This window comes from Ictalurus furcatus, chromosome 3, assembly GCF_023375685.1.
Source record: "Ictalurus furcatus strain D&B chromosome 3, Billie_1.0, whole genome shotgun sequence".
Classification (NCBI taxonomy): Eukaryota; Metazoa; Chordata; class Actinopteri; order Siluriformes; family Ictaluridae; genus Ictalurus; species Ictalurus furcatus.
In genome coordinates this window covers 1723931-1750145 of record NC_071257.1, presented here as the reverse complement: position 1 = coordinate 1750145, position 26215 = coordinate 1723931, and the positions used below count along the sequence as shown (strand labels likewise).

The 26215-nt window shown below is 42.2% G+C and overlaps 1 protein-coding gene across 4 annotated transcripts; it reads left to right on the top strand.

Moving 5' to 3' along the window:
• The first annotated feature begins 3639 nt into the window (after positions 1-3639).
• On the top strand, positions 3640-24753 carry lclat1 (lysocardiolipin acyltransferase 1). 4 transcript variants are annotated; one of them, XM_053620321.1, is made up of 7 exons: positions 3640-4298; positions 11527-11699; positions 13212-13410; positions 13902-14048; positions 14773-14889; positions 19353-19852; positions 24464-24753. In XM_053620321.1, the coding sequence occupies exons 2-6, from the start codon at positions 11529-11531 to the stop codon at positions 19847-19849; spliced, it is 1131 nt and encodes a 376-aa protein (XP_053476296.1). In that variant the 5' UTR covers positions 3640-4298; positions 11527-11528; the 3' UTR covers positions 19850-19852; positions 24464-24753. The 4 variants fall into 4 exon arrangements, with proteins under 4 accessions (XP_053476296.1, XP_053476295.1, XP_053476294.1 ...); XM_053620320.1 differs by having other exon boundaries at positions 24461-24753; XM_053620319.1 differs by lacking the exon at positions 24464-24753 and having other exon boundaries at positions 3640-3969; positions 4174-4298; positions 19353-22746.
• The last annotated feature ends 1462 nt before the right edge of the window (positions 24754-26215 follow it).

Genomic DNA, 26215 nt, shown 5'->3' with positions numbered 1-26215 from the left:
TTGTTTAAAAAATAATACAAGGTTCCATATGATATAATACCTTCGAAGATTCCTCGCTTTGTCCCTAGATTCTGTGTACAACCCTACAGCGTTTAGAAACCACTATAGAAACCTAGAGCCTTCAATCATCCAAAGAATTCTCGAGATTTCTTTTCGTTTAGACCCCATAAGAACCCAGAACCTCGTTTGTGAGTTCCGGTCCCACGACTGACGGAAAGTTAGGCCTTTGAGTTCTTTTGAAACCTTCTCACCTCAGGCTGGAAGTCTCTTTGCGAGAATGAAAGGATAAGCGAGCGCACGCCGCGAATTCTCGGGGTCTCTGCACGTACTTCATTAGCGGAGTCGCTGTTGTGGCAAGGAAAGGAAATGACAGAGATGAAGCGATTGCTCACACGGGATGAGCCAGACGGCGAGACGGAGTTGGGAATTGAAGACGCGAGCGAAACAAACCGTTAGGTCGATCATTGAGCAGTCTGTGAGAGAGAGAGCAAACCGCAGGAAACGTGCTTGTGTTATTGTTCGCATCCACTTTGCATAATCGAGGCTGGCTGTTTGCGTACGTAAGACGCATTATTTAGGCTTTTATGATGGTTATGTGCCGAAGCAGAATACAAAATAGGTAAGACGAGAAGCCGATTTTAGTCATACGCCTTGCTATTACACCATATATGGTAACGTGTGTTGAATGTTGAACCATCTTTAGCTTGGAGGATTGTTTTTCATTATTTAGGCGCATTCCACTTTCGGAGTTCAGGAAAAGAGACGTTGCGCCGATACGGGCTGGCATTAAATCTGTCAGACTTTGATTCGACCTCTCGCTTGACCCTGGAGTGGTTTATAGATAAACTTCTCAATCCCCTTCAGATAAAAGCAGATGCCAAAGCGACCAGGTCATGGAAAAGTCTCAAGTCTGGCTAAGAGCAGGGGCCACACGTGTACACGTGGACACACACTCTTAACACACACACACACACACACACACACACACACACACACATACATCCTTTGGTGCTGAGATAATGTGATGGTAGGATTGGTCCCTATTAAAAGGGTTTATTTGTCGAGCTGTCCATTTTTCCATTGCCCTTAAATGGAGTGCTATGATAACTCATGGAGGTCCCGGTTATACAACCACTTCCAGTCTTCCATGTGTTCTCTGGGTGAGACGGAGAACAGCGCACGAAAATATTTGCTCAGTGTCTGCACGGGCTAGTTAATAGACTTTTCTGACCCTTTCAACATTCATCAAGTGCAATTTTAATAGACTTCCCTGACCCTTTCCACTTCTGTCTTTAAAGTCCAGAGCACATGTGGCACGATAACGATCTTCTGGGTGATGTTAAGAAACCCAAAGGACAACGTGAACTCGTTTAGCCTTTGTCTTTTCATTACAACACAAAGGGAGATATTTTTAGTTCTGAGAAACGTTACGGCACTCTTTAAGCACTCTTCGTAAAATGTCTTACTTCCGAGTCCGGAGGTTTTGCGACGTTCCACTTTCAGAGTCGGGAATAAACAACAAACACGTGTGTGTGTGTGTGTGTGTGTGTGTGTGTATGAGTGCTTGTTATTCTAAAGAGCAGTAGATCTCACAGTGCTCTCTGTGATGTTTGACGATTGCTTTTTCCACCATCAGGATTCTGATTGGTCAAAGTCTAACAAGGTTTTTTAGAACAACAACAAAACAAAACCTATGTATAATCACGATATGGTGAAGTTTTCTGTAAGGAGATGTTTATTTAACATTTATGGATGGAGTCTCCTGAGTCAGCGCTTTGTGACAGTCAGTAAGTTCTTCACAATGGGAAAGTCTTCAGGACAGATGAGCTTGCGGTTTCTTTGCAATGTGACAAGATGCATTTTAGTCTTATTCGACTTAAGAGAGAGAAAAAAGAGAGGCTGGTGAGGGAACAACTGGTTATAGCTGCTATAACATAAAATGATGAGAGGAACTAACCAATGATGCCAACTTAGAGACTTTGTGGCTAGATTTGGTGACTTTTTAGCAACTTCAATTTAAAAAAAAAGAACCTATGGACAAATCTAGCAACCTTTTGAACACACCTTAGTGACCGCTGTTCCCAATGACTAATCACCGATCAGAAATGTTTCCCAATGACCAATCACCGATCAGCAATGTTTCCCAATGACCAATCACTGATCACCACTGTTTCCCAATGACCAATCACTGATCACTACTGTTCCCAATGACCAATCACCGATCAGCAATGTTTCCCAATGACCAATCACCGATCACTACTGTTCCCAATGACCAATCACCGATCAGCAATGTTTCCCAATGACCAATCACTGATCACTACTGTTTCCCAATGACCAATCACTGATCACTACTGTTCCCAATGACCAATCACCGATCACCACTGTTTCCCAATGACCAATCATGGATCACTACTGTTTCCCAATGACCAATCACTGATCACGACTGTTCCCAATGACCAATCACTGATCACTACTGATCCCAATGACCAATCACCTATCAGCAATGTTTGTCCCACTCTCACACTTCTTTGTTCTTCACTTTAAACTCTCTTCTTTGAGATAGTAATAAAAACAAGATGACTTCTTTCTAGAAGAAATACATTACTTATGAAATAAATATTTAAGAAATACAGAAATGATCTATTACTTTCTATTCTGATCAACTCTATTCTAGTTTATTATATTTTAATTGAAAATATCCTTTCTTCATGTACCCTAATTTATCATTTGATATGGCAGTGATCGTGATAAATTAACATGCAAATTAGTCTGTCATCTAGCGACTTCTAGTGACTTTTTGGGCGTGTTTTAGCTACTTTCCTCATAAAAGAATGGAACACTGGACATAACTTGTCTTGCAGATGTTCCACAACTTTAAAAGTAACTATAAAGTGATCAAAAGCACAATTTCTTACTTCTCGTGCTTTTTTTGTGTGGAAAACTACTTGAATTGGCGAAATTGCAATTCCATGAAACTCTTTCGCAGCGATGTTTGTTGGTAAATGAGACCTTTTAGCTGTACTCGTGTTCGACGCACGGGAATCGAAGAAGGCTTTGGCTGAATGTGCGATGTGGTGACACGTCTTGGCCCAAATCTGTGGAAAATCAGTGGTAATTTTGAAAAACTGCAAGCTCCTCGGAAATATTGCAGAGCTTGCTTGATTCCGTGTTATTTTTCTGCGATCGCAGCAAAATCCTGGACGGACTGATAAACTGCTGTGGTATAAAGAGGATCAAGGTCAATCTACTGCCAAGTCTTAACCTCGTGGTAGAGGCAACCAGGTTTAGGGCTGAAATACCCTGGTACTGGGTACGATGGAGGTGCAGCGGGTAGCGTTGCTACCTCACAGGTCCAGGGTTTGACCCTGATCTCGGTTTTTGGTATGTCTGGAGTTGTGCATGTTCTCCCTATGTCTGTGTGGGGTTCCTCCAATCTCCCAAAAAACATACGGGAAGGTGGATTGACAACTCTAAATTGCCCTGCTCCGAGTGTGTGCGTGTGTGTGGTGCCTTATGATGGACTGGTCTTCCATCCAGGGCATATTCCCAACTCATCCACAGTATTCCAAGGATCCATCCTGACCTTGACCAAATAAAGCGATGAATGAATGAATGGCTGAATGAATGAATGGCTGAATGTATGAATGAATGTTCCCAGTCACGTTGCTAGTACCCATAAAAGATATATGGTGACTTCTCGTCATTCCCTCTCATTTTTGTGTCTAATATTAACTCTATACAATAAACTATGCCGTTTTTCTTGAAGGATATGAAGGGGTGCCAGTATTTTTGCAGTTGACTAGCTACCAAACTGCGGCCCCTACTGACTACCGGCATGTTTAATAAGATAAAGACCACGGCGTCCACCACAAGCTAGACATCTTGGAGATTTACATCCTCTTAACACTTAACAAACTCCGTGTCTTCATGTCCTCATGAGGCGGAAAATTATTTTTAGCTGGACTAAAGGTCGCTGAAGATGCTCTGACTCGCTTCTCTATCCGATTCACTGCTTAACGCTAGCTACCTGGCTAATATGTGACTCGCTAGCTTGATGCTACGTATGCGTGTATTATTATTATTTTAATAGATAATGACATTGTTAATGCATTAGACCGTCCAGATATAACGTTATCTCGGGTGCTAAATGTTTTTTGTAACATTTATGTGAAGAACCGTTGTGGGGAATCCGTGCTAGGTGCTATGCTGTTAGCAACCTAGCTAACCAGCTAACAACACCGAGCGCTTCCGTGTCGTCATCAAACCGGAAGTTTGAAAACCCGCAGACTGAGGTGAGGGTGAGTTAAAGACATTTTTGTCAATTAAACTACATAAATAGTTTGTCTACATTAAAACTGAAGTTATGTAGAGTAACCTGAGCTAACTCGCTAGCTCCTGTCAACTTAGCAAGGGTTCTGTAAATAGCAAGGGTTGCTTAGCTACCGCAGACTCCTGGCTTCTTAGCGTGAGCTAACAGTTAAAATACATGAAACTCTTGAGATTATCCCAACCTTCGAGGATTTAAAATAAACTGGACGCAGCCCCAAGCTAAATGAAGCATGCTGACAATATATAATATAGGGTTTTGCGTTAACCTCACTAACTAGCCTGCTGTACATTTAAGGCTCAATCCCATATAGCTCGTTGTAGTCAATATAGTGCACTATATAGGGCGGAGAATGCAGTGTTATTGTTCTTAATGTGGGGCTCATATGTAGGCAGTGTGGTGGCGTGTGGGACATGAATGAAAACCAGTGCGCTTCTACGCCCACAGTTTAATGCCCTGATGTCATTTGAAGTGAGAATGATTTCGAAAGTGAATTCTATTTGGTATTTTATTTTAAAAAAATGAATGAATAAATAAATAAATTATAGCCAATGCGTCAGCTTCAGACATTTTAATTATGAGGTTTAGTCCATGTTAAACTTTCTCTGATGCACTGAACACTTTAAACAAGTGTGTGTGTGTGTGTGTGTGTGTAGAGAGAGAGAGATGGATAAATAGATACATATTTTACGTATATATGAGTGTATATATACATATATATCATATAATATAATATAATGAGTCTATATAGGACATACTGAGTAGCAGGTTATTAGCTACATCTACCACGTGGTTACGCTCACCACCCATGTTATGTAGGCGTACTGTTATCTGAGACTAAATCTTCGTGTCCTATAGTATATTTAGGCCTTGGTTGTGACCAGGATTTCCATTGCTGTCTTAGGCCAGATGACCCCCAAAAAAAACCAACGTACAGTTCAAATGTCCGATTATTTTACTTTTTTGACTGACACTTTAAGAAACCGCACCAGAGGAGAACCAACTTCAGGGAGGTCCGATTTTCTTTTCGAAACGACGGCCGTCTGATTCACTTGACCGGCGAACTTGTTCCCGAATGATCAACGAGGAAGAAACCTTAAGACTCAAGAGGGAACCAGTCCTGTTCTGTGTGCTCAGTGGTGTTGAATTATGCGTATCAGTGTCCTAGGATGCGCATAAGGCGGTCTTTATGATTATGATTAGGTGCAAATCTACAGCATCCAGGTAGCAGCATACACAGTTCTTTAAGGTAGACATGTATTCGAGTCGCAAGGCGTGCAGAAGTAAAGCATCAGGATGAACAGCCACGTCTTTAGCTCGCTTAGTAAGGCCGGACTGTAAGATAAATGACGGCTCACACGCCCTATTCAAAGAGGCGATGAGGGCGAAAGTATGCTGATGCCACAGTTTCCAGGCAAATCGGCCGCAGTCAGTGCTTTTATTACTCTCGTGCCTCTTTATCACCTGCACGGAACGGGTAGAAAGCGTGCACTTGATAAGACAAGGTGCTCTTTAGGTAAAATCTCTTCATGCTTCGTGCACCCTCGTACGGTAATAAATAAATAAATCAGACATGCTTGAGCGCAAATGTTTTCATTTCTATGAATACTGCATGTAGGTGCGGGTCAGTAATCGGACGTACCGATTCTGTAACAATGTCGTCATCGTAGACGGTCAAGAATTTTGGGGCATTTTTATTTCATCCCGAGGTTAAGTCCGCAACATAGGAACAGCCTTTGTGAAAGGAATGGAAAAAAGAAAGAAAGGCGGGGCACGCTGTTATAGGAAACTCATCAATGATGGACTTTCCTTCAGCACATCCTGAAGTGTTTTATTCCTCATTTGCTACCTCTATTTGCCAATTGTTACCATTTTTTTTTTTTAAATGAAAGAATGACACCTTATATGTTTTATCCGTTTATAGTTACATGTATTGTTGTGGAACATCCACGGTCCCTTACCAGCCTCTCTCTCTCTTTCTCTCTCTCTCTCGCTCTCTCGAAGTAATTAAGACAAAAACACTCTTCTTTGCTGAAGACTTTCCCATGGTGGAAAACCCCCTTACTGATACAAAGCGCCGACACTGGAGACTCCTTCCACGAATGGAAATCTCCTTACAGAAAATGTTTTACTATATACGTTTTCCTTTGTTAAATAAACAAAAACAATTACAATTTTGTTTTGTTTACAATTTTGTTTATTATTAGTTTCACATTAAGTGGATCGTCCTTCGTGCGAGTTCCTGTTCTTATATCCAAGCTGTTATTATGGAAACGATAACATATCACAGACGAGCTCGTTAATCTCAACCCGTATTACCGTCCGAGCCGCTGTTTATTGAAAATCCGTCAACACCTTCTGACCGATCGGAATCGAGAACCCGATAAAGCTGTGCTATAAACGAGGTTCTTATTTATCGACCGGTTTGAAAGGCGATCCCATCGTTTCTTATTGATTTTGAGACTTTTACTTCCTGCGTGGCGGATTAAGGCGTTGCGGGATACAGTTTCTAAAGTCTCCTGGCGTTTTATTTCGCAAACCATCGTCGTTTTGTTGCTCATTACGCTGATGTATTTTAAAGCTTATGAGCCATCTCCTGCGTAAACAGATCAGCCGAGTGGAAAATCGCCTCGACCCGATGGAGTCCAGCGGTTTCGCAATTACGTGTCCGACCGGTACGATATCATCACAGATGAATTCTCAATTCTGATTGGTCAGAAGGTGTTGATTGATTGATTTGATTTTCTCTAACAGCAGTTAGATGTTTCTTGCTTTAAGTCAGTATTCGACAACCCCGTTCCTGGAGATCTACCTTCCTGAAGACTATAGCTCCAACCGTAATCGTGCCCACCTGACCATATAATTATTGCCTTGAGAAGGTCTTGATCAGCTTAACATGTGTGTTAGATTTTGGTTGGAGATGAAACCTGCAAGAAGGTACAGTAGATCTCAAAGAAGATGGTTAGTGACCACTGCTTTCAGTGCTACGTGTCGCTTAGGGCCTCCAGACCACCAGGGGGCTCCATGATTTTTAAAATAGATATGCAGAAGAGCACACTTCAGAATTCATTTGGACAAAAGGTTTACTCCTCAGGCAGTCACATGGGGTCTCCTCGTGGTGTGAAAAGAATAGAAACTGCAATATGCGTAAAGTAAATTAGGTCAGAAGATCACAAAGTGTTCATGTCTACCTGGGGTAAAAATAACTAATTTTAAAAAAAGCACAAGAGCCAAAACGCCTGTAAGAAATGAATGCGAATGAATTGAATTCAGTCAATTTATCAACTGTCTTGCTTCCATTCGTTAGTAGCTAACTAGCTAGCTAGTATCTAGCGCTGCCTAGTATCTGGTTCAGTTGTTTTTATTTTATTTTATTGTTTGTTTGTTTGTTTTTATTACAGTTGTCGTTGTTTTCCTTCATCCAAGCTGATAAAGTACCGATTTTGTTCACTCTTGCGTATAAAAGAAACATGTTTGGTGTGGGTAAGTTGCACAGTAAGTTCTTCTAATACGCGCAAACGTTGTTGTTTCTACGGTAACAAACCGCATGACCGGGACTCATGTTACGTTCTTGTATGTCATTCACGTAATCATTCGAAACCTTAATCATACACAGGGAAATCTTTATTTATTTATTTATTTATTTTTTTAAAAGCACGTTATTTACGTTATTTATTACTTATTCACGTTAAGAAAAATGTCTACTGGTTGATGTGGAGAACATTTCTGGAAGGAGTCTCCAGCGTCAGAGCTTTCTCAGTACCACAATAAGTTGTGCTTTTTCCTCGGATTAAGAGGAAAAAAGCGATAACAGGAAGTCACTAGTTCCGCGGTTGTTCCACGACGTTAAACGGAACTATAAATGGATAGAAAGCATGGTCTTTTTTTTTTTTTTTAATGAATAAAAACTTTTCATAGTTGGAAAAATTTCCGTCGTAGAAGAGGAATAAAACACCCATGTTGTTGATTTCTTTTTCTAGAGCGTCACACCGCCAAGTGTTTTATTCCCGTACATAAGAAACACGTTGTTGTTTAGTGGTGAACTCTCGGTGGTGTACTTTTGAACCCTTTTCCACAGAATCGCCTGGCACCGCTTGCCCGACGTCCCACGCAGCCTTGTTCCGATAACCAGTTGCACACTTGGAACGCAGTCCGTAATGCGCTAATGCAATAAACCTGTTTTGTTCCGAGTAGTCGTTCCCGGGTTTCATATTTTCCATTGGTAACGGTGGAAATCATGCCAGGATCAATCATCCCTAACCTGATCTCGTGTTGAGTCACGATGGAAGAGGAAGGGAAGGACCGGAAGTTCATGACTGCGGCTTGTAGAATGGAAATAAAAGAGGGGAAGGATTCATTGGTGCGGTGAAAAAAAAAACCTGCGTGTGACAGGAGCATGAATGGAAACAAGGAAGAAGTCTGAAATCGCTAGATACGCTGTGGTGCAGTGATTCATTACTGAAATTATAAGCAGGTTTGAGCTGGCGTCTCAGACTGTCTGTTCGTTCTGTTTCATTCAGGAGCTGTCTGTTGTATAGGCAACAAAGGCAAGCGTTTATATACGCTGCTACAGTTGCATCATCATCAATGGTGGCAAAAAACTCTAGCTCCAATCGGGAGTAAGTTACCCAGACAGGCGGCGTTTCTTTGCGGTAGAAATCGTAAAGGCGTTCTTTGGTTGTGAGTTCATATCGACGGTCGTAACGCCACCCGCGCACCCGGCGGCCATTTTAATACCGCCGCGACCGAAGACGAAGGTTTCCGATCGAAATCTCAGAGTGCCTGAAATCCACCGATAGGAGGACGGCAAAAGGATGGCGAGAAACTTGACCTGCGAGCGCACAGAGAATCGTCCTTGTTTCCGTGAACGTGGCGATTTGTATTCAGTCGTAGATCTACCATCAGCGGATCTTCTTAGCTGCTACGAAATCCGAGCAAGATTTTATCGCGCCCTCGTGCGGCGTGACGAGTAATAATGTTCAAAAAGACGAGCGCACGGTGTAAACCGGCTCTATTGTGGACAGAAGCGACGTCCACACGAGTCGCTTAAACGCCGTTTCCGCTAACGACTCGGACGTTCGGTTAACGTAAAAAAAATCCAATAGAGCGGCGCGATTTCTAACGGAACATGAAGTCGGGGTTTATTTTTTCGATTTGTTTTAGAATAAACAGAGTTTCTGTTTTAGATTATGAAAAGAGTTTTGGTGGCGTTGGCGACGGATCCTTGTCCGTTTCCCAACCTGTGACCCTTCACAAGGTGCGTACGTGACTTGGGGAATGATACAGCGCTGTAATCATTAATCTTCACAATCGCAGACGTGATGTCTGTGTGTGTGTGTGTGTGTGTGTGTGTGTGTCCTGGCAGCTCATTCACGCTGTAGATATTGTCATGCAGCTGGATGGAAAAAAGAAATCAACAAAGCCGAGTTTCCAGGCCTCCCACAGCACTCGCTCATCAGCACAGACAGTAATTAACTGTGTGTGTGTGTGTGTGTGTGTGTGTGTGTGTGTTGGCTGGATGGATGGATGGTAAAAAGAGGACAAAGTCTTCTGGTTCTTTTTTTCCACTGTTGTTCAGCAGATTGCTGTGACCTCTCTTGACCTCTGTAACATTTTCCACTGATGTTGATGATCTTGTCTCAAGATGACAAAAAACGCTCGTGATATTTAGGGCCGATTCGATTTAGCGTGCAGTAACGACACTATATGGCCAAAAGTATGTGCACCCCTGACCATCACACCCCATATGTGGTTCAGCCCCAGACTGTTGCAACAAAGTTAGACGCACACACTTGTATGGGACGTCTTTGTGTGTGTTGCAGTATTAGAAGTTTCTCTTCACCGGAACTAAGAGGCACCAAACACTGTTTGCTTCACGGTTTGAGAAGGTCGGAAGAAGGTGGAAGAACACGAAGTGTCCTGCACAGAGGTCTTGACCTCAAGCCTGAACCACTGAACAGCTTTGGGATGAACTGGAACACCGACTGTACCCCTAGACCTCCTCGTCATCCCAACGTCAGTGCCTGACCTCGACCTCACTGACGTTCTTGGAGCTGAATGAACACGAATCCCTGTCAGGTGGGAAAACATCACAGACGCTCGAAACCTCCACATTCGGTTTTGCGAAGCTGTTGGTAATTAGCGAACGTGCTGAGATGTAGGTCACAGCCCAGCCGTGGCGCGTTACACAAGCATCCAGGAGCGCCCGAATCCAAAGTGGGAGAATGCCGAGTCAGCTGTGAATCTACCCGCCTTTTCTCGTAATGGAAACTAGAACTTTCCCCCCCCCCCCCCCCCGACCGACTTCATGCAGACCCAACAAAAACACAATCTTTCCACTTGACAAACCACCACCCACTGCCCAGAGGTCTCACAATGGTGTGTGTGTGTGTGTGTGTGTGTGTGAACACGTTTGGACTCCGAGTCCCAAGTGCGGGTATGTAATCAGCTTGCGCCGAGTCATCGTAGCCTTCGCTCTTGGATTTCATGTTTTCCGTTGGCGAAAGGAGGAAATGGATAAGTGACTCCGTAACCACGTCTCGCACCGAGTCACGATTAAAGAGAAAAGAAAGCCGAGGCTGGGGTTGAAGGAACGAAGGTGGTGTAATGAGAATAAGGAGGGGGGAGAAAAAGGGAAAAGCACAAAACTTCAGGTCCATCAGGAAGCGCAAGTCGGAACGATGTCTGTGTCGGAATTGTTACACGCGTTCCAGTAATCGAGGGTCTTCTGAAGCGACGGGTCAAAAAGAGGGGTCCAGGGATCTGTGAAGCCCAGCCTGGGGGCCTGCAGGTTTCTAATGGAGCTGGAAACCAGCTGCTTTCAGCAAAATGTTCAAAACATTGTTCATGTTCTAAAAAACAAAGAAACAAACAAAAGAAAAATTGTTGTTGAATGTTGTTGATTGGTGCATGGTTACGACATCGATTCCGCCCATACCCCCCCACCCTCCGCCCTCTATTAAAAGTTTCCGGTCACGAGCACCATCGCTCCCTGGATTCCACGTAACGACTGACCCGAAATCGATTTTCCAAATCAACACGCTTCGTGTTCTTTCCAGCTCCATCACCCCGACTGCTCCACTTTTCCGCCTGAGGTCAATAATCCAGTCAGTGTGTTCCGATGAGGTCTGTCTGACTGACTAATCTGCCTGTCTGTCTCTCTCTCTCTCTCTCTCTCTCTGTCTCTCTCTCTCTCTCAGGCATGGCGACGGTGTCCGTCAGAGGTGTGTATTTCATCCTCACGCTCTTCCTGGGCAGTTTTTTCGGCAGCGTGTTCATGTTGGGTCCGGTGCTGCCCGTCATGTTCTTGTCTCCGGCCTGGTACCGCTGGCTTACGGACCGCATCGTGGCCACCTGGTTCACCCTGCCCGTGGTACACACACACATTCACCAGCACTATCAAATACTATTGCATTTGTTTTCAGCCAGTAAAACCTCCTCATGATTTGGACTTCCTGTTTGTGAAACTCACATTTTTCTATTCCCATATCCCCCCCCGCACCCAACGCACGACATGCTTCACAAAGGTCATTATTATTATTATTATTATTATTATTATTATTATTACCATGAGACTGGAACGCGACGCAGTACAGCGGGTTAACTGTAAAAAAATGTGTCCATTCCTGATGTTTCCTAAATATAACCTCCCACCCGCATGTGGAAACGTAAACGTTTCAAATGTTTCACTCATAAATCGAGAAGCCCGTGGTTACTCAACACAATGTTACTCAGCGAAACCGGTATATATCTGTTCCAAGTGTGCATCACAGTGAGAGCGCTATATTGTTGTTTGTTTTTTTTAAAAACAACCAAAACTACTACGGATCGGTTTACAGTGAAGTCTCGGTAATTTATATGGAAAATCTCTGGGTTAGAAATAAAAATCAGTGCTAAAACGACGTAGTTTTACAGCTACATGAACGTTGTAGAGCAGAGCGTCCGTGAAACAAGCGCGTTCGTATTCTCGCTTACGTTATAGCAGCTACGAACAGCCGTTCCCTCACCAGCAGCTCGTCACGTCACCGAAAAACCGCGAGGCGTAAACTCGTCCGTCCCGAAGATGTCGTAATTCTTAGCGCTTTACCTCGGATCGTTCCAAAAATGCTGACACCGGAGACTCCTTCCACGCAACGTTAAGTAAACATCCCCGTTAACAATTATACGTACGGTATTGTTCGTTTGTCAAGCCTGGGAAATATCCGTGTTATACCACAGCGCGCTCGAATTCTCCGGTCTGATTGGTCAGAAGGTGTTGATTTCTAGAGGCGGGGCGATAGTGGATTTTTCCGATAGCGAGGACCGAGTCGGGCGGGACCTACCCGAAGATAACCGAGTAATCACCCGATTTAGTTTTTCAAATTGATACCGAATGAAAACGCAACACTCCCAAGAAAAATATTGCTGAAGTTTATTACAGAAATACACAGTACTGACGGCACCATGAAAACGTACTGTATGTTTTGTTTTTTTTAATGGAAATAAATATTAATAAATATTAAAGTAAATCAAAGATATACATCAAACCGAACCAAAAAGTAACACTCCGAATAACAAATAAAAACAGAGACGTCCAAAATGAATCAAAAAACACTTCAAATAACACGACAAAATTAGTCAGCGATGGTTTTTATTCCGCCTCTAGAGGCCGCTCTCGTACTGTGTAACGAAAGCGGACCCTCGTCAGCCGCTCCTGCGATTTGCGCGTATTTTTGCAGATAACCGATAGTTCCGGCAAACACTTATCGGTGCCGATTAACCGGCAAGACCGATCAATCGGTCGACCCGTAGTCGATTCATGCATGACATTAGTGCGGTTTTATATAATATTAATACGTTATCGTACATATCCTTACGTTCTGCAATATTATCGTGGTCTCCCCAGGCTCTGTTGGAGCTCGTGTTCGGGGTGAAGGTGATCATCACGGGTGACGGGTTTGTTCCCGGCGAGCGCAGCGTGATCATCATGAACCACCGCACACGCCTGGACTGGATGTTCCTCTGGTGCTGCCTGCTGAGGCACAGCTACCTCCGTCTGGAGAAGATCTGCCTCAAAGCAGCTCTCAAAGCCGTGCCGGGTTTCGGTTAGTGAGCTGCCACACACACACTACAGTTAAGCGAGGGTCTCCCGTTACCTGTCGCCGGTTTTGTCCGTTGTGGTTTTTTTTCTCCTTCTCCTCTCCTCGTCGCAAGTTTCAGACATCTTGTGGCGCCGCATAGAGAATAACAACAATGCAGCATGTCATATGCACAAGGCGAATCAGTTCGGCGTCCATTTTGTGTAATGGCGTCTCAGCCGAGGAGCCTTCCTCACGTTGTTGTGCTTCTCTGACGGAGGATGCTAAGAATGATGGACGATGTGACAACCGTGCCATTTCTCCTTTCTAATCTGAGCAATCTGACTACCTGTGGTGTGTGTGTGCGTGTGTGTGTGAACATAATATTGGTTAACATTGATTTTAGCATAACCGCATGGCTCAGAATAGTGACATCACGGCTGATGAGAGATGTCAACTCATTTGTATACGCTGATTACCGTGTGTGTGTGTGTGTGTGTGTGTGTGTGTGTGTGTAGGCTGGGCGATGCAGGTGGCTTCATTCATCTTCATCCATCGCAAGTGGGAGGAGGATCAGATTCACCTGACCAATATGCTTGAGTACTTCTGTGATATCAGGCAACCACTGCAGCTATTGATTTTTCCTGAGGGCACTGACCTCACCGGTGAGACACACACACACATACACACACACACACACACACACACACACCTTATAGCTGTATGTAGTTCCGTATAGTTATGTTATTTATTTATACTTACGTATAGTTAGGCCTGAGCATATACGATTTGCTTCTTATTTTAAAGCTGCATGTGAACTCTGGGCGTGTGACCGATCCTATTTTTAGTCCTGGCTTTAAAAGCGATTTTGAGACCTGTCCAACAGTGACATCTTCATTTTAGTGGCCTTAGTGTGCCTGTCTCTCTTTGTCTCTCTGTAGCCCGGAGGAATGATGCACTTAATCCCTTCTGTAGGAGCCCAGAGGGGATCAGAACTGCCTGATCTAATTACTGGTCAAGTGTGTGTGTGTGTGTGTGTGTGTGTGTGTGTGTGTGTCAGAGCGTGAACCTAGTGACCTCAGTCAGCCGATGGCTATGTAAGGCAGAGTGGTGTCTCAGGTGGCGTTCGGCAAATGGATTAAAACACGTTAGATAACTATAAAGTTAAAGGATTAGCACCACGTTTATTACCAGAATGTTACGATGCCGTTTGTTGCACAGTAAAACCCACATGACCCCAGGATGGTAGCGAACTAGGAAAAAAAAAAACCTCGACCTTATGTACCATTCAAAATCTGAATTTGGTTTTTAATGTTTTCAAGGGTTTGTAAAAAGATATTGGGTTCGTAGGAGAAGTAAAGCTTAAGCGCTCTAAACGTTACTGTGCAGCTAACACTCGAGCCAGGAGTGACAAGTACGCGGAGAAGAACGGCCTGCCGAAGTACGAGTACGTTCTGCACCCACGGACCACCGGCTTCACCTTCATCGTGGAAGAGCTCCGCAAAGGTCAGGATGGGTCTTCCGAGTACTACTGACTAATGTTCAATTCTGCACTACATACTGACTAGGTTTCAGGACTTAAATACTGTTGGGTAATTTTCAGTACTTAAAAAGACTGGCTAGTTTTCAGTCACTAATCTTTCATTCTTCAGTACTACTGACTACTACTGGCTATTTCCTTAGCCGATACCTAATACTAACCAGTAGTTTTCAGTACTTCAAAACTACTGATTTAATTTTCTATACTTCAGTACTCTTAATTTTTAGCACTACTGTTTTTCAATGCCTCGATGCTACTGACTCGTTTTTCTACACAGTACCCCTGGCTAGTTTAATACTTTAATCCTAGCCAGTTGTCAGTACTTCAGAACTACTGAGTAATTTTCTCTTCTTCAATATACATGGCCATATACATTTTCAGTACTGCTGTTTTTCAGTGTTTTTACTACTACTGACTCATTTTCCACACAGTAGTACACCTTGGCTATTTTAAGGCTTCAGTACTACAAACCAAATTGAAATACTTCAAAAGTACTGATCAGTGATCTGTAGATTAGTACACCCGGCCAATTTTCAATGCTACTGTTTTTCAGTATCTCAGTACTGCTGTTTGATTTGAAGTACTTCTGTAATACTGGTTATTTTTAGTGCTTTTAATACTATTGGCTAATTTTCTGTTCTTCAGAACTCCTGATTCGGTTTCCTATTCTTCAGAACTTCTTCATTATGCTTGGCCAGTTTCCAGTACTACTGTTGTTTATTTTTTATTTATTTATTTTTTTTTAAGTACTTCAGTACTCCTATAGAATTTCCGGTACTACAATACACCAGGGCAAGAAATATTTTTACTACCACCGGCAAACCTTTAGCGCCTCAATATCACTACATTTCAATAGTTCAGTACTGCTGGCTGATTTTCAGTACTTTCGTATGTATTTCTAACACCATGAAAAGGGATTATTGTCCTTTTTATGGATTTGCATGTTTAAAACAATAAATGAATAATCGATTGTTCTATGGTAAAACTAATATGCTAAGTTTTTTTTTAAGGAAAATCCATGATCTTTACTATTGTGTAATTCCGGATGCCGTTTTTTTCTCGATGACGATATAATCTCGATATCGATACCACGGTTATCGCGATATCGTTCATTTTGTCCTTCTTTGTCAGTGTTCATTAAATATGGGGGTTTTTTGTATAACTGCAAAAATAAAAACGCCAACCCCTAGCGCGCGGACCAATCCCCAGTGTAACAGGACGGAACGATGGCGCAAAAAAAAAAAAATCCCGCAGTTGCGACACTCTTTCCCATGACTCCAGTGTTTCAGTGTCTCTAAGCGCCGTGCTAATTATCCGAGTTTCCTCCACCTGATTCCCGTCGGCCCTAGGAATACGCACGCTCAGCGTTGTGTGCCGTATCACGAACACGGCTGTTTGACGAGAACCCGGCTGTTTTGAGACCGCCGTATTTGGACAAGGAGACATTTTCGGGGGGGGGGTAATTTAAATTAGCACCGTTGTACATTTCTACAGTTACACATTTCCAAACTAACTGTGTTTTTATTTATTTTTTTTCCCAACCACGATTCACACAGTAGTGCTAGTCAGTTCTCTTGTTTTTGACCTGAACGTTTGGGTTTTTGTTTTTGTCCATCCGTAGCACAGCTGGCGTTTGACCCATGTCCTCTCTGTCTTTAATAACTGGGATAAACTGTTTCTGCTGTCCTCAGAACACTTCAGTATTCCAGGTAGTGTTAATTGTAGCGCAGAGGCATTTCACACACACACACACACACACACACACACACACACACACACACACACACACTGCAATGGGGTAAACCTGGCAGCCGTACAACTGCGTGAAGTAATCGGAGCTGAACAATACTAATGCGCCATTAAACAGGTGTCAAACTCTCTGACGTCACACCCAGGAGATTCTATTCCAGTAACGTGTGTGTGTGTGTGTGTGTGTGTGTGTTTGTTTGTTTGTCCAGGCATGTCATCCAATAAACACATTCGCCATGCTTTGATGTTGGCAGGCTTCACTTCTTTCTGTAAGCAGTGTGTGTGTGTGTGTGTGTGTGTGTGTGTGTGTGTGTGTTGGTGGAGATAAATGTGCTCTATTTAAAGAGTGTTACGCTCAGGCACTTTGCCAGAAAATACGCCGTGATGAGCATAGTTCTTTTTTTGCTAAACTGCAGCTCAGAATATCTGAACGCTGGTTTCTTGCAGCCGGTGAAATGGACACCAGTGAAGTTTATTCTAAGCAGCGTGTCTTCAGGGACGAGGCTGACTCACCAGGCGAGACGATGCGAAGGGGTTTGATGGTATCAGCTGTGAGCGGATATTAAGTCATGCGCGTCATGCTGATGGTACAAAAGCTCGAGCGATAAAAGCAAAACTAAACTATGAATAAATATTCCAGCGATTAATCATGCAGCGCTGATGCGCTCGTTCACCTTTTTCTTCGGCGAACAGAATTACGGGGTTTGTACGCACAAAGACTCTGACTACAACCCTTTTCAGTACTTCAGTACTACCGAGTAATTTTCAGTACTTCAGTACTACCGAGTAATTTTCAGTACTTCAGTACTACCGAGTAATTTTCAGTACTACTGATTAATTTTCAGTACTACAGAGTAATTTTCAGTACTACAGAGTAATTTTCAGTAGCACAGAGTAATTTTCAGTACTTAAGTACTACAGAGTAATTTTCAGTACTACCGAGTAATTTTCAGTACTTCAGTACTACCGAGTAATTTTCAGTACTACTGATTAATTTTCAGTACTACAGAGTAATTTTCAGTACTACAGAGTAATTTTCAGTAGCACAGAGTAATTTTCAGTACTTAAGTACTACAGAGTAATTTTCAGTACTACAGAGTAATTTTCAGTACTTCAGTACTACTGAGTAATTTTCAGTACTACCAAGTAATTTTCAGTACTACCGAGTAATTTTCAGTACTACTGATTAATTTTCAGTACTACAGAGTAATTTTCAGTACTTCAGTACTACCGAGTAATTTTAGTACTACTGATTAATTTTCAGTACTACAGAGTAATTTTCAGTACTTCAGTACTACCGAGGAATTTTCAGTACTTCAGTATTACCGAGTAATTTTCAGTACTACAGAGTAATTTTCAGTACTTCAGTACTACTGAAGTAGTACTGAGTAATTTTCAGTACTATGTGTAATTTTCAGTACTACCGAGTAATTTTCAGTACTACAGAGTAATTTTCAGTACTTCAGTACTACCGAGTAATTTTCAGTACTACAGAGAAATTTTCAGTACTTCAGTACTACTGAGTAATTTTCAGTACTACCGAGTAATTTTCAGTACTTCAGTACTACCGAGTAATTTTCAGTACTACAGAGTAATTTTCAGTACTTCAGTACTACTGAGTAATTTTCAGTACTACAGAGAAATTTTCAGTACTACCGAGTAATTTTCAGTACTTCTGTACTTCTGCCTGTTGTAATACTTTAACACAGCTAGCCTGTTTTTCAGTACTTTTAAAGTGCTGATTCTTTTTCCACCTGGCCAATTTTCAGTACTGTGATTTTCAGTACTACATTTGATACTTCAAAGCTACTGAATATTATATGTCCAGACTACTGGCTGTTTTTTTTAGTTATTTAAAAGTAATATTATTAGTAATACTACTAATTTTTCATTACTTCAAATCTGCTGACTTATCTTTATACTTCAGAATGCAAGGCCATTGTTCTACACTACTGACACTTTTTTAAAAAAAAAAAATTTATTTAGTATTCCTGGCCAATATTACAATTTAAAAAAAAATACTTCAATACTACTAGTCAATATTCTACACTTCATAATGCCTGGCTAATTTTCAGTACTATAATTTTCAGTACTACATTTGATACTTCAAAGCTACTGAATTTTATACCTCCCAAACTACTGGCTATTTATAATATTTTATAAATAGTAGAACTTGTCATACTACTAGCTTTATTACTTCAAATGTACCACTTGCCAAATTGCAACATTTCCAAACTACTGACTAATTTTCTATACAATATCTGGCCAATTTTCAGTACTGATTTTCTTCCCCGCAATAATTCTGTACTACTGACTATTTGAATAGTTTAATACTACTACCCAATTTTCGTTACTTCCAAACAACTGACTGATTTTCTGTGCAATCGTAATTTTCAGCATGAGTATTATTTTTTTTCAGGACTTCAAAACTACTGACTAATTTTCTATACTTCAGTTTGACTGGCCAATTCTCAGTACTACATTTTTTCAGTACTACATCTTTCTGTTCTACTGGGTATTTATAATGGGTATTTTTTCTAAATACTAGGTTTTACTATGTTACACTATACTAACTTCATTTCAGCGCACTACTTAATGGGATTGTGAATGGAATGCAGAGGCATTTTAGCGCAAACTTGTGCGTAAAAGAGTTTCACCTCTTTCTGTGTGTGTTACACAGGGGACAATCTGGACGCGCTGCACGACATCACCGTAGCATACCCGCACAGCGCCCCTCAGACAGAGCGCCACCTGCTGGCCGGCACCTTCCCACGCCAGATCCACTTCCACGTGCGCCGCTACCCGGTGTGCTCTCTGCCTGAGGAGACCGCCGCCCTCCAGGCCTGGTGCCAGGAGCGCTGGGCGGAGAAAGAGGAGCGCCTGCGCGCGTTTTACAGCTCTCAGCGCTTCGACGAAGCCGACGCCCGCGTACCGCCCTGCAAGAGCGAGCTGAGGGTGACGCTGATCAAAGTCGCGTCGCTGTGCTACTGGAACGCCTTCATCGCCTTTTCCTTTCTGGGACTCTGGCTCTGGACGCCATTGCGCATCTACTTCCTGGCGGTGCTGAGCTTCTTCCTGGTTCAGCAAAAGGTGATGGGCGGGGTCGAGCTGATCGAGCTGGCGTGTCATCAACGCCTGAAAAGAATGAATGATGGGCCCGGAAGAAAGAAAGACTGAGAGGTCTGTCCGGTCTCTCATTCTCGCTCTCTCTCTCTCACTCTCTCGCTTTCTTTCTCACTGAGCAGGAACTGGAGCCCCCTTCTGGACCCAAGTGTGTACTGCACAGTGAACACAACAGCTAGGAAGGGAGGAAGGGATAAAGGAGGAGTGTGCATGATTCCTAGCTGCCTGAAACAGGATGAACTTAATCTTCAGTGCTGGAAATGTATCGTTTTACAATTTTCACTGTGTATAAGGAGTGGAATAAGTGTGTGTGTGTATATATGTGTGTGTGTGTGTGTGTGTGTGTGTGTGTACACGCACATTTTTATCCATTTGAGTTCCACCCACATCTCTATTTAATTTTATGTGTTCGTATATTTATCTATATTTTCCCTCTTGTTAAAGTTTATGGTCCTTGTACATTTTTACCGCGACTATTCCAAAAATGTATTTTAGTAACGTTTGCTTATTTTTCTCTTTTATTTATTCGTTTTATAATTATCGACTCATAGCACATAGCTGGGACTGATTTATTCACCTTCGTCTCCCAATGTAACCGACCAAATCAAGGAAAAAACAGCCAAAAAAAAAAAAAAACCGAAGCACTTATAGTCGTAAGATGTATGTATATGGTTTTTTTTTTTTTAAAACCGTTCAGAAAAGAATTTAAATTTAAACGCTCATTTCTCCGTCCCAAACGTCACGATTAAACGGCGGAGAGGGAGTCCGGCTTTAAACGCTTTTCCCGTGAGGAAAACCCATAGGTTTCGGAGAAGAAACGGACTGAGATACACGAACTCGTTCTCAAGCGCTACATTTAGTTACGAGTTAAGAAATTTGCTGTGACGAACAGCATACAGGACAGCTTATATATACAAATTGCCTTAAATATTGTCTAAAATGGTTGCTATAGAATATATATAATATATATATAAAGTCCAGTTTTTACTATTACGCTTCGGAAATATTTGGGATGGCAGACAGCCGTGTATTTGCATGTTGCTGCAGTATGGACTGGTTTGTAATTTTTTAAACGTCTGTAATCCGGGCGGAGGGGAAGCTCCGTCCCACATTTTCTGTGTATGCAGGGCTTTGGGCTTTGACGTAACGGCTCTCGCACCCTATATTTCCAATAAGGAACTGGGATTCAGCACCTAATCCTTACCAGTACACTAACGTTAAGAATGTATGGAATACATTGGCTCGTATAGACCCTAAGTAGTGCGCTAAAATGTCCAGTCGGGAACACTTTACTCTCTATGTTGGACATTTAACCGATCAGGAGTCCATTACATAGGCTGTGAAGTCATGGCGTCGACACACTGTGTGTCTAGTACTAATTTAATCTGAGTATCGCTTACTGTTCTGTTTCATTATTTATCATCACACCTCCATCCTACGTCCTACTGTACGTAGTGCCCTTACTTAATAAAGGTTTAGCACGGGTTAAAGCCAAGCATTTGGAGGGAACGAAATACCTAACAGGGGGACGTTATCCCTATAGCAAGTATGTGCAGAATTCATTCTAATCCCTACCTAGCGCATATTTTGGGATTGAGGTATTTCCATACATCGTTAAGGAATAATGGTAATGCATAGTGAACTAATATGGAGTACAGGGAGCACATTCCCTGTATAACTTATTGGTCTATAAGGATATTTAGTGCCCTAAATTTGGTAAGGTGGCGTGTTTGGGACGGGGCTCACGCACAACGCGATGCTTGGTCACGGTGAAGCGTTTATGAGGGAGGTTTCCGATAGTCTGTGTCTCATCTCTGTGTGACGACTGAGAGGATTTTATAGGATGGTTTTACAGGGTAAAACACACACACACACACACAAACACACACACACCCCTTTTAATTTCCCTGCTATCCATCAATTAGTGTATGTGACCAATCCATTCATATAGCTCGTTTTGTTTTGTGTGTGTGTGTGTGTGTGTGTGTGTGAGACAGTAACTCAGTACTGGTCTTATGTTATCCTCATGCAGGAAAACAAAGAGCGTAATTCTTCTCGATTAAGACGGATTGATAAAGTTTACATGTTTTACCAGTCGCAGCACATTTACAGCAAAATCCAGCCACTGTGATGAAGAATGTTCTATTCGTACGCATCGCCTGATATTATTTCTCGCTTCCTGCTTTGATACACACTAGGGCCCGACTGATAGACTTTCAGGAGCTATCCATACACCGATCGTTTCGCTTAAACGCCGATGAACAGCCGCATAAATATAGCAGATATAGCCGCGACCAGCGATCGTCGGGGTCCAAGCACTTCTTTGTAAATGCTCCTTAATTTGCAGATAACAGTGAGGTTTTTGTGTAAGTTTCATGTGAATTGGATGAACCGTCTAGGGTGAATTTGAAAGAGTTGCATGTTATGCAAATTAGCTCGGAATGTAGCTACGTATAGCATCCGATTAGTCCCAGAACGCACCGTTTATTCATATTCACGGAATCGGTAGAAAATAATTTTGAGAACTCGCAGGTCAGGATTATAATAATGCAGGCTTTCAGTAGCATGAATGCTTACTATACTCTACTCTTACTGTATTCTGTATGTATAGGAGCGTGGGTCCTAACGATGCCACAGCCGTCCAGTAGATTATAATTACAACTCGCAAATTAAACGAGTCACCGTTTTCTACCTGCCGTTAGTGGTCATTCAGTCTCGCTTCATGTTCATGAATGTAGTTTGCCTGTAGGACATTACAGGTGCATTATAGGATATATCGGTCGGGTCCTAATACACACGTTTGTTCTCTTTTTGTTGTGTTTTTTTTTTTCTTTCCCCTCCATGGTTGTGTCATGTTCTTGCTTGCGAATCTCATGCTATCCTCAGGTTCAGCTACCGTCGTCTTCTTCATGCTGTCGAGATCAATGCTGCAATAAATATCTACCTTTTCAGCCATGCGTGGGTCGTCCCTTCTGCTCTTCAGAAACAGATTCTAAGTTTGCCCGCCGATTAAATCCATAAACGAGATGATTGGCAGCACGCCGTAGTACACCGATAGGAAAGACGGTTATCGGGGAGAGTGTAATCGAAAAACATCGTAAGACGTTGGCCAAACTGCACGCTATTCGCTAATCATCAACACAAACGTCTTGCCGTTGGTTCGTTATAGACGTGTTCCAAATCACAGTTTTCACTGTGTACTGTAGGCAGCATAAACACCATCACAAATGTCTTCCCATCGGGTATTTATGGACACGTCCCAAACACACACTGTTCACTGCGTAGGCTGCGTAAACGTCACTGCAAACATCTTAGCATAATTTCATTATGGGCGTGTCCTAAACCATACACTATGTATGCTACTTAAATAGCAACCAAAAGTCTTACCGTTGGTTAATTACGGACGCGTCCCAAACCACGCAGTGTTCACTTCGTAGGCCAAATAAACAGCGACACAGTTGTCTTACAATTGTTTTATCATGGGTGTGTCCCAAACCACAATATTCACTATGTAAACATGACTAAAAGCATCTTGACGTTGATTGGCTCTGGAAAGCGATGAGCTAAACCATACACAGTGCGCACACACACACACACACACACACACACACACACACACACACACACACACACACACACACACACACACACACACACACACACACACACACACACACACCATTTAGGACACATCCACAGTGGTTGTGATACAGTATGAATGTACAGTTAGAGCAATGTAGTGAATCTCTGTTAATATTGGGGCATGGAATCTTGCCATGATGGTCTCACGCGCACACACACACACACATGCTGCGATAGGAGACGTTTCAAGGTGAAACGTTGTTGCCTTGACAACTACCACTGACTTCCAGGTTGCCTGGGAATGTGTGATGTCAATGCAAAGCAGTCAGCTCTTGTCCTTTTTCCCTATAGTTTGTGTACACACACACACACACACACACACACACACCCTATCTGCTTTGACATCATGGAGAGAAAACAGAAACCTCAGGGAACAAAGTTGTTAACGTGACCTGTACCGTCAGGGTGGAGATGAAGGGAAAGAATGTGTGCTTTACGTACCGGCGTTGACCTTTACGCCTCACCGGGATGCCTCCAGACGGCAAATCTAACGTCCATACAGAGATATATATATATATATATATATATATATATATATATATATATATATATATATATATATATAATATAGTGCTTAAATGTGATGCAATGTGACAGAATGGTGAATGAAGGAAGGAGTCTCCAGTGTCAGTGCTTTATAACTGGTAAATATTCCATTTTCGGTTTTCCGAGTTTACGCTTTGCGGTCTCTCGGTACCGTGACAACCTTTTTGTCCTATTAACTTCAAGCAAACGAACAAGTTAGTGAGGGAACGACAGTTTATAGCCTCTATAACATGAGTGATAAGAGGAACTATCTAATAGTAAGTGTTCTTATGTTATAGCAGCTTTTTCTTTCCCCCCCCCTTTCTCTCAGTTTGTCATATCACCAAGAAACCGCATTTCGTTTGTTCTGACTTTGGGGAAAAAACATGCTGACACTGGAGACTCCTTCCATAAATTCGAAATAAACGTCTCCTCACATAAAACGTGAATTTATAATGCGTATGTGGATGTATACTGGATTTGTTTGCTTTGTTCCAGAAGGATTCTCTCGACCTGTTTCCCGGGCACGTCTCTGTGTGTGTCCAAACGTTCTCGTCACGCGACGGTGATGCAAAAGTCGGAAAAGTCTGTGCGTGACTGTGAACAGAGAGCACTTGGAAAAAGAAACATTAAATAAATGATAATAAAAAAAAAGTCATAAACTTGACCTTATAAACCCGACCTCATGGTGTGGTTCATCAGCTGAGGCTTTACACACCTGTTCGTAAAAGGTTATGAGAACATGGAAACAAATTACACTGAGGGCTAAAAGGTTTCATATTAAATGAAGAGGGAAAAAAACCTGAATGGAATCTTTTAGTTGTAAAGTGTGTGAACTGGATTTTCATACACTTCTTCTTCTTCTTCTCCTTCTACTTCTTCTTCTTCCACTTCTTCCTCTTCTTCCTTTTTCTTCTTCTGCTTCTTCTTCCTCTTCTTCCTTTTCTTCTTCTGCTTCTTCTTCTTCTTCTTCCTCTTCTTCCTTTTCTTCTTCTTCCTCTTCTTCCTTTTCTTCTTCCTCTTCTTCTTCTTCTTATCTTCTTAATCTTCTTCCTTTTCTTCTTCTGCTTCTTCTTCCTCTTCTTCTGCTTCTTCTTCCTTTTCTTCTTCTGCTTCTTCTTCTTCTCCTTCCCCTTCCTTTTCTTCTTCTGCTTCTTCTTCTTCTTCTTCTCCTTCCTCTTCCTCTTCTTTTCTTCTCTTCTTCTTCTTCTTCTGCCTCTTCTTCTTCCTCTTCCTCTTCTTCCTTTTCTTCTTCCTCTTCTTCTCTTCTTCTTCTTCTGCCTCTTCTTCTTCCTCTTCCTCTTCTTCCTTTTCTTCTTCTTCTTCCTCTTCCTCTTCTTTTTCTCCTTCCTCTTCCTCTTCTTCCTTTTCTTCTTCTGCTTCTTCTTCCACTTCTTCTTCCTCTTCCTCTTCTTCCTTTTCTTCTTCTGCTTCTTCTTCCACTTCTTCTTCCTCTTCCTCTTCTTCTCTTCTTCTTCTGCCTCTTCTTCTTATGCTTCTTCTTCTTCCTCTTCTTCTTCTTCTGCTTCTTCTGCCTCTTCTTCTTCCTCTTCCTCTTCTTCAATTTCAATTTCAATTTTATTTTATTTGTATAGCGCTTTTTACAATAGACATTGTCTCAAAGCAGCTTTACAGAAATATCAACATGGTATACAGATATTAAAGGTGCGAATTTTCTTCTCTTCTTCTTCTGCCTCTTCTTCTTCCTCTTCCTCTTCTTCTCTTCTTCTTCTTCTGCCTCTTCTTCTTATGCTTCTTCTTCTTCCTCTTCTTCTTCTTCTGCTTCTTCTTCCACTTCTTCTTCCTCTTCCTCTTCTTCTCTTCTTCTTCTTCTGCCTCTTCTTCTTATGCTTCTTCTTCTTCCTCTTCTTCTTCTTCTGCTTCTTCTGCCTCTTCTTCTTCCTCTTCCTCTTCTTCCTTTTCTTCTTCTGCTTCTTCTTCCACTTCTTCTTCCTCTTCCTCTTCTTCTCTTCTTCTTCTTCTGCCTCTTCTTCTTCCTCTTCCTCTTCTTCTCTTCTTCTTCTTCTGCCTCTTCTTCTTCCTCTTCCTCTTCTTCTGCTTCTTCTTCCTTTTCTTCTTCCTTTTCTTCTTCTGCTTCTTCCTCTTCTTCTGCTTCTTCCTCTTCTTCTTCTTCTGCCTCTTCTTCTTCCTCTTCTTCCTTTTCTTCTTCTGCTTCTTCTTCTTCTTCGTCTTCTTCATCTTCTTCTTCTGCCTCTTCTTCTTCTTCTTCTTCTTCTTCTTCTTCTTCTTCTT

Bases quoted from the DNA above. Each gene is read 5' to 3' on its own strand.
- lclat1 (XM_053620321.1), top strand. From the start codon at position 11,529: ATGGCGACGGTGTCCGTCAGAGGTGTGTATTTCATCCTCACGCTCTTC. The intron at 11,700-13,211 runs GTACACACACAC...TGGTCTCCCCAG, and splicing joins CCTGGTTCACCCTGCCCGTG to GCTCTGTTGGAGCTCGTGTT. The intron at 14,890-19,352 runs GTCAGGATGGGT...TGTGTTACACAG, and splicing joins CGTGGAAGAGCTCCGCAAAG to GGGACAATCTGGACGCGCTG.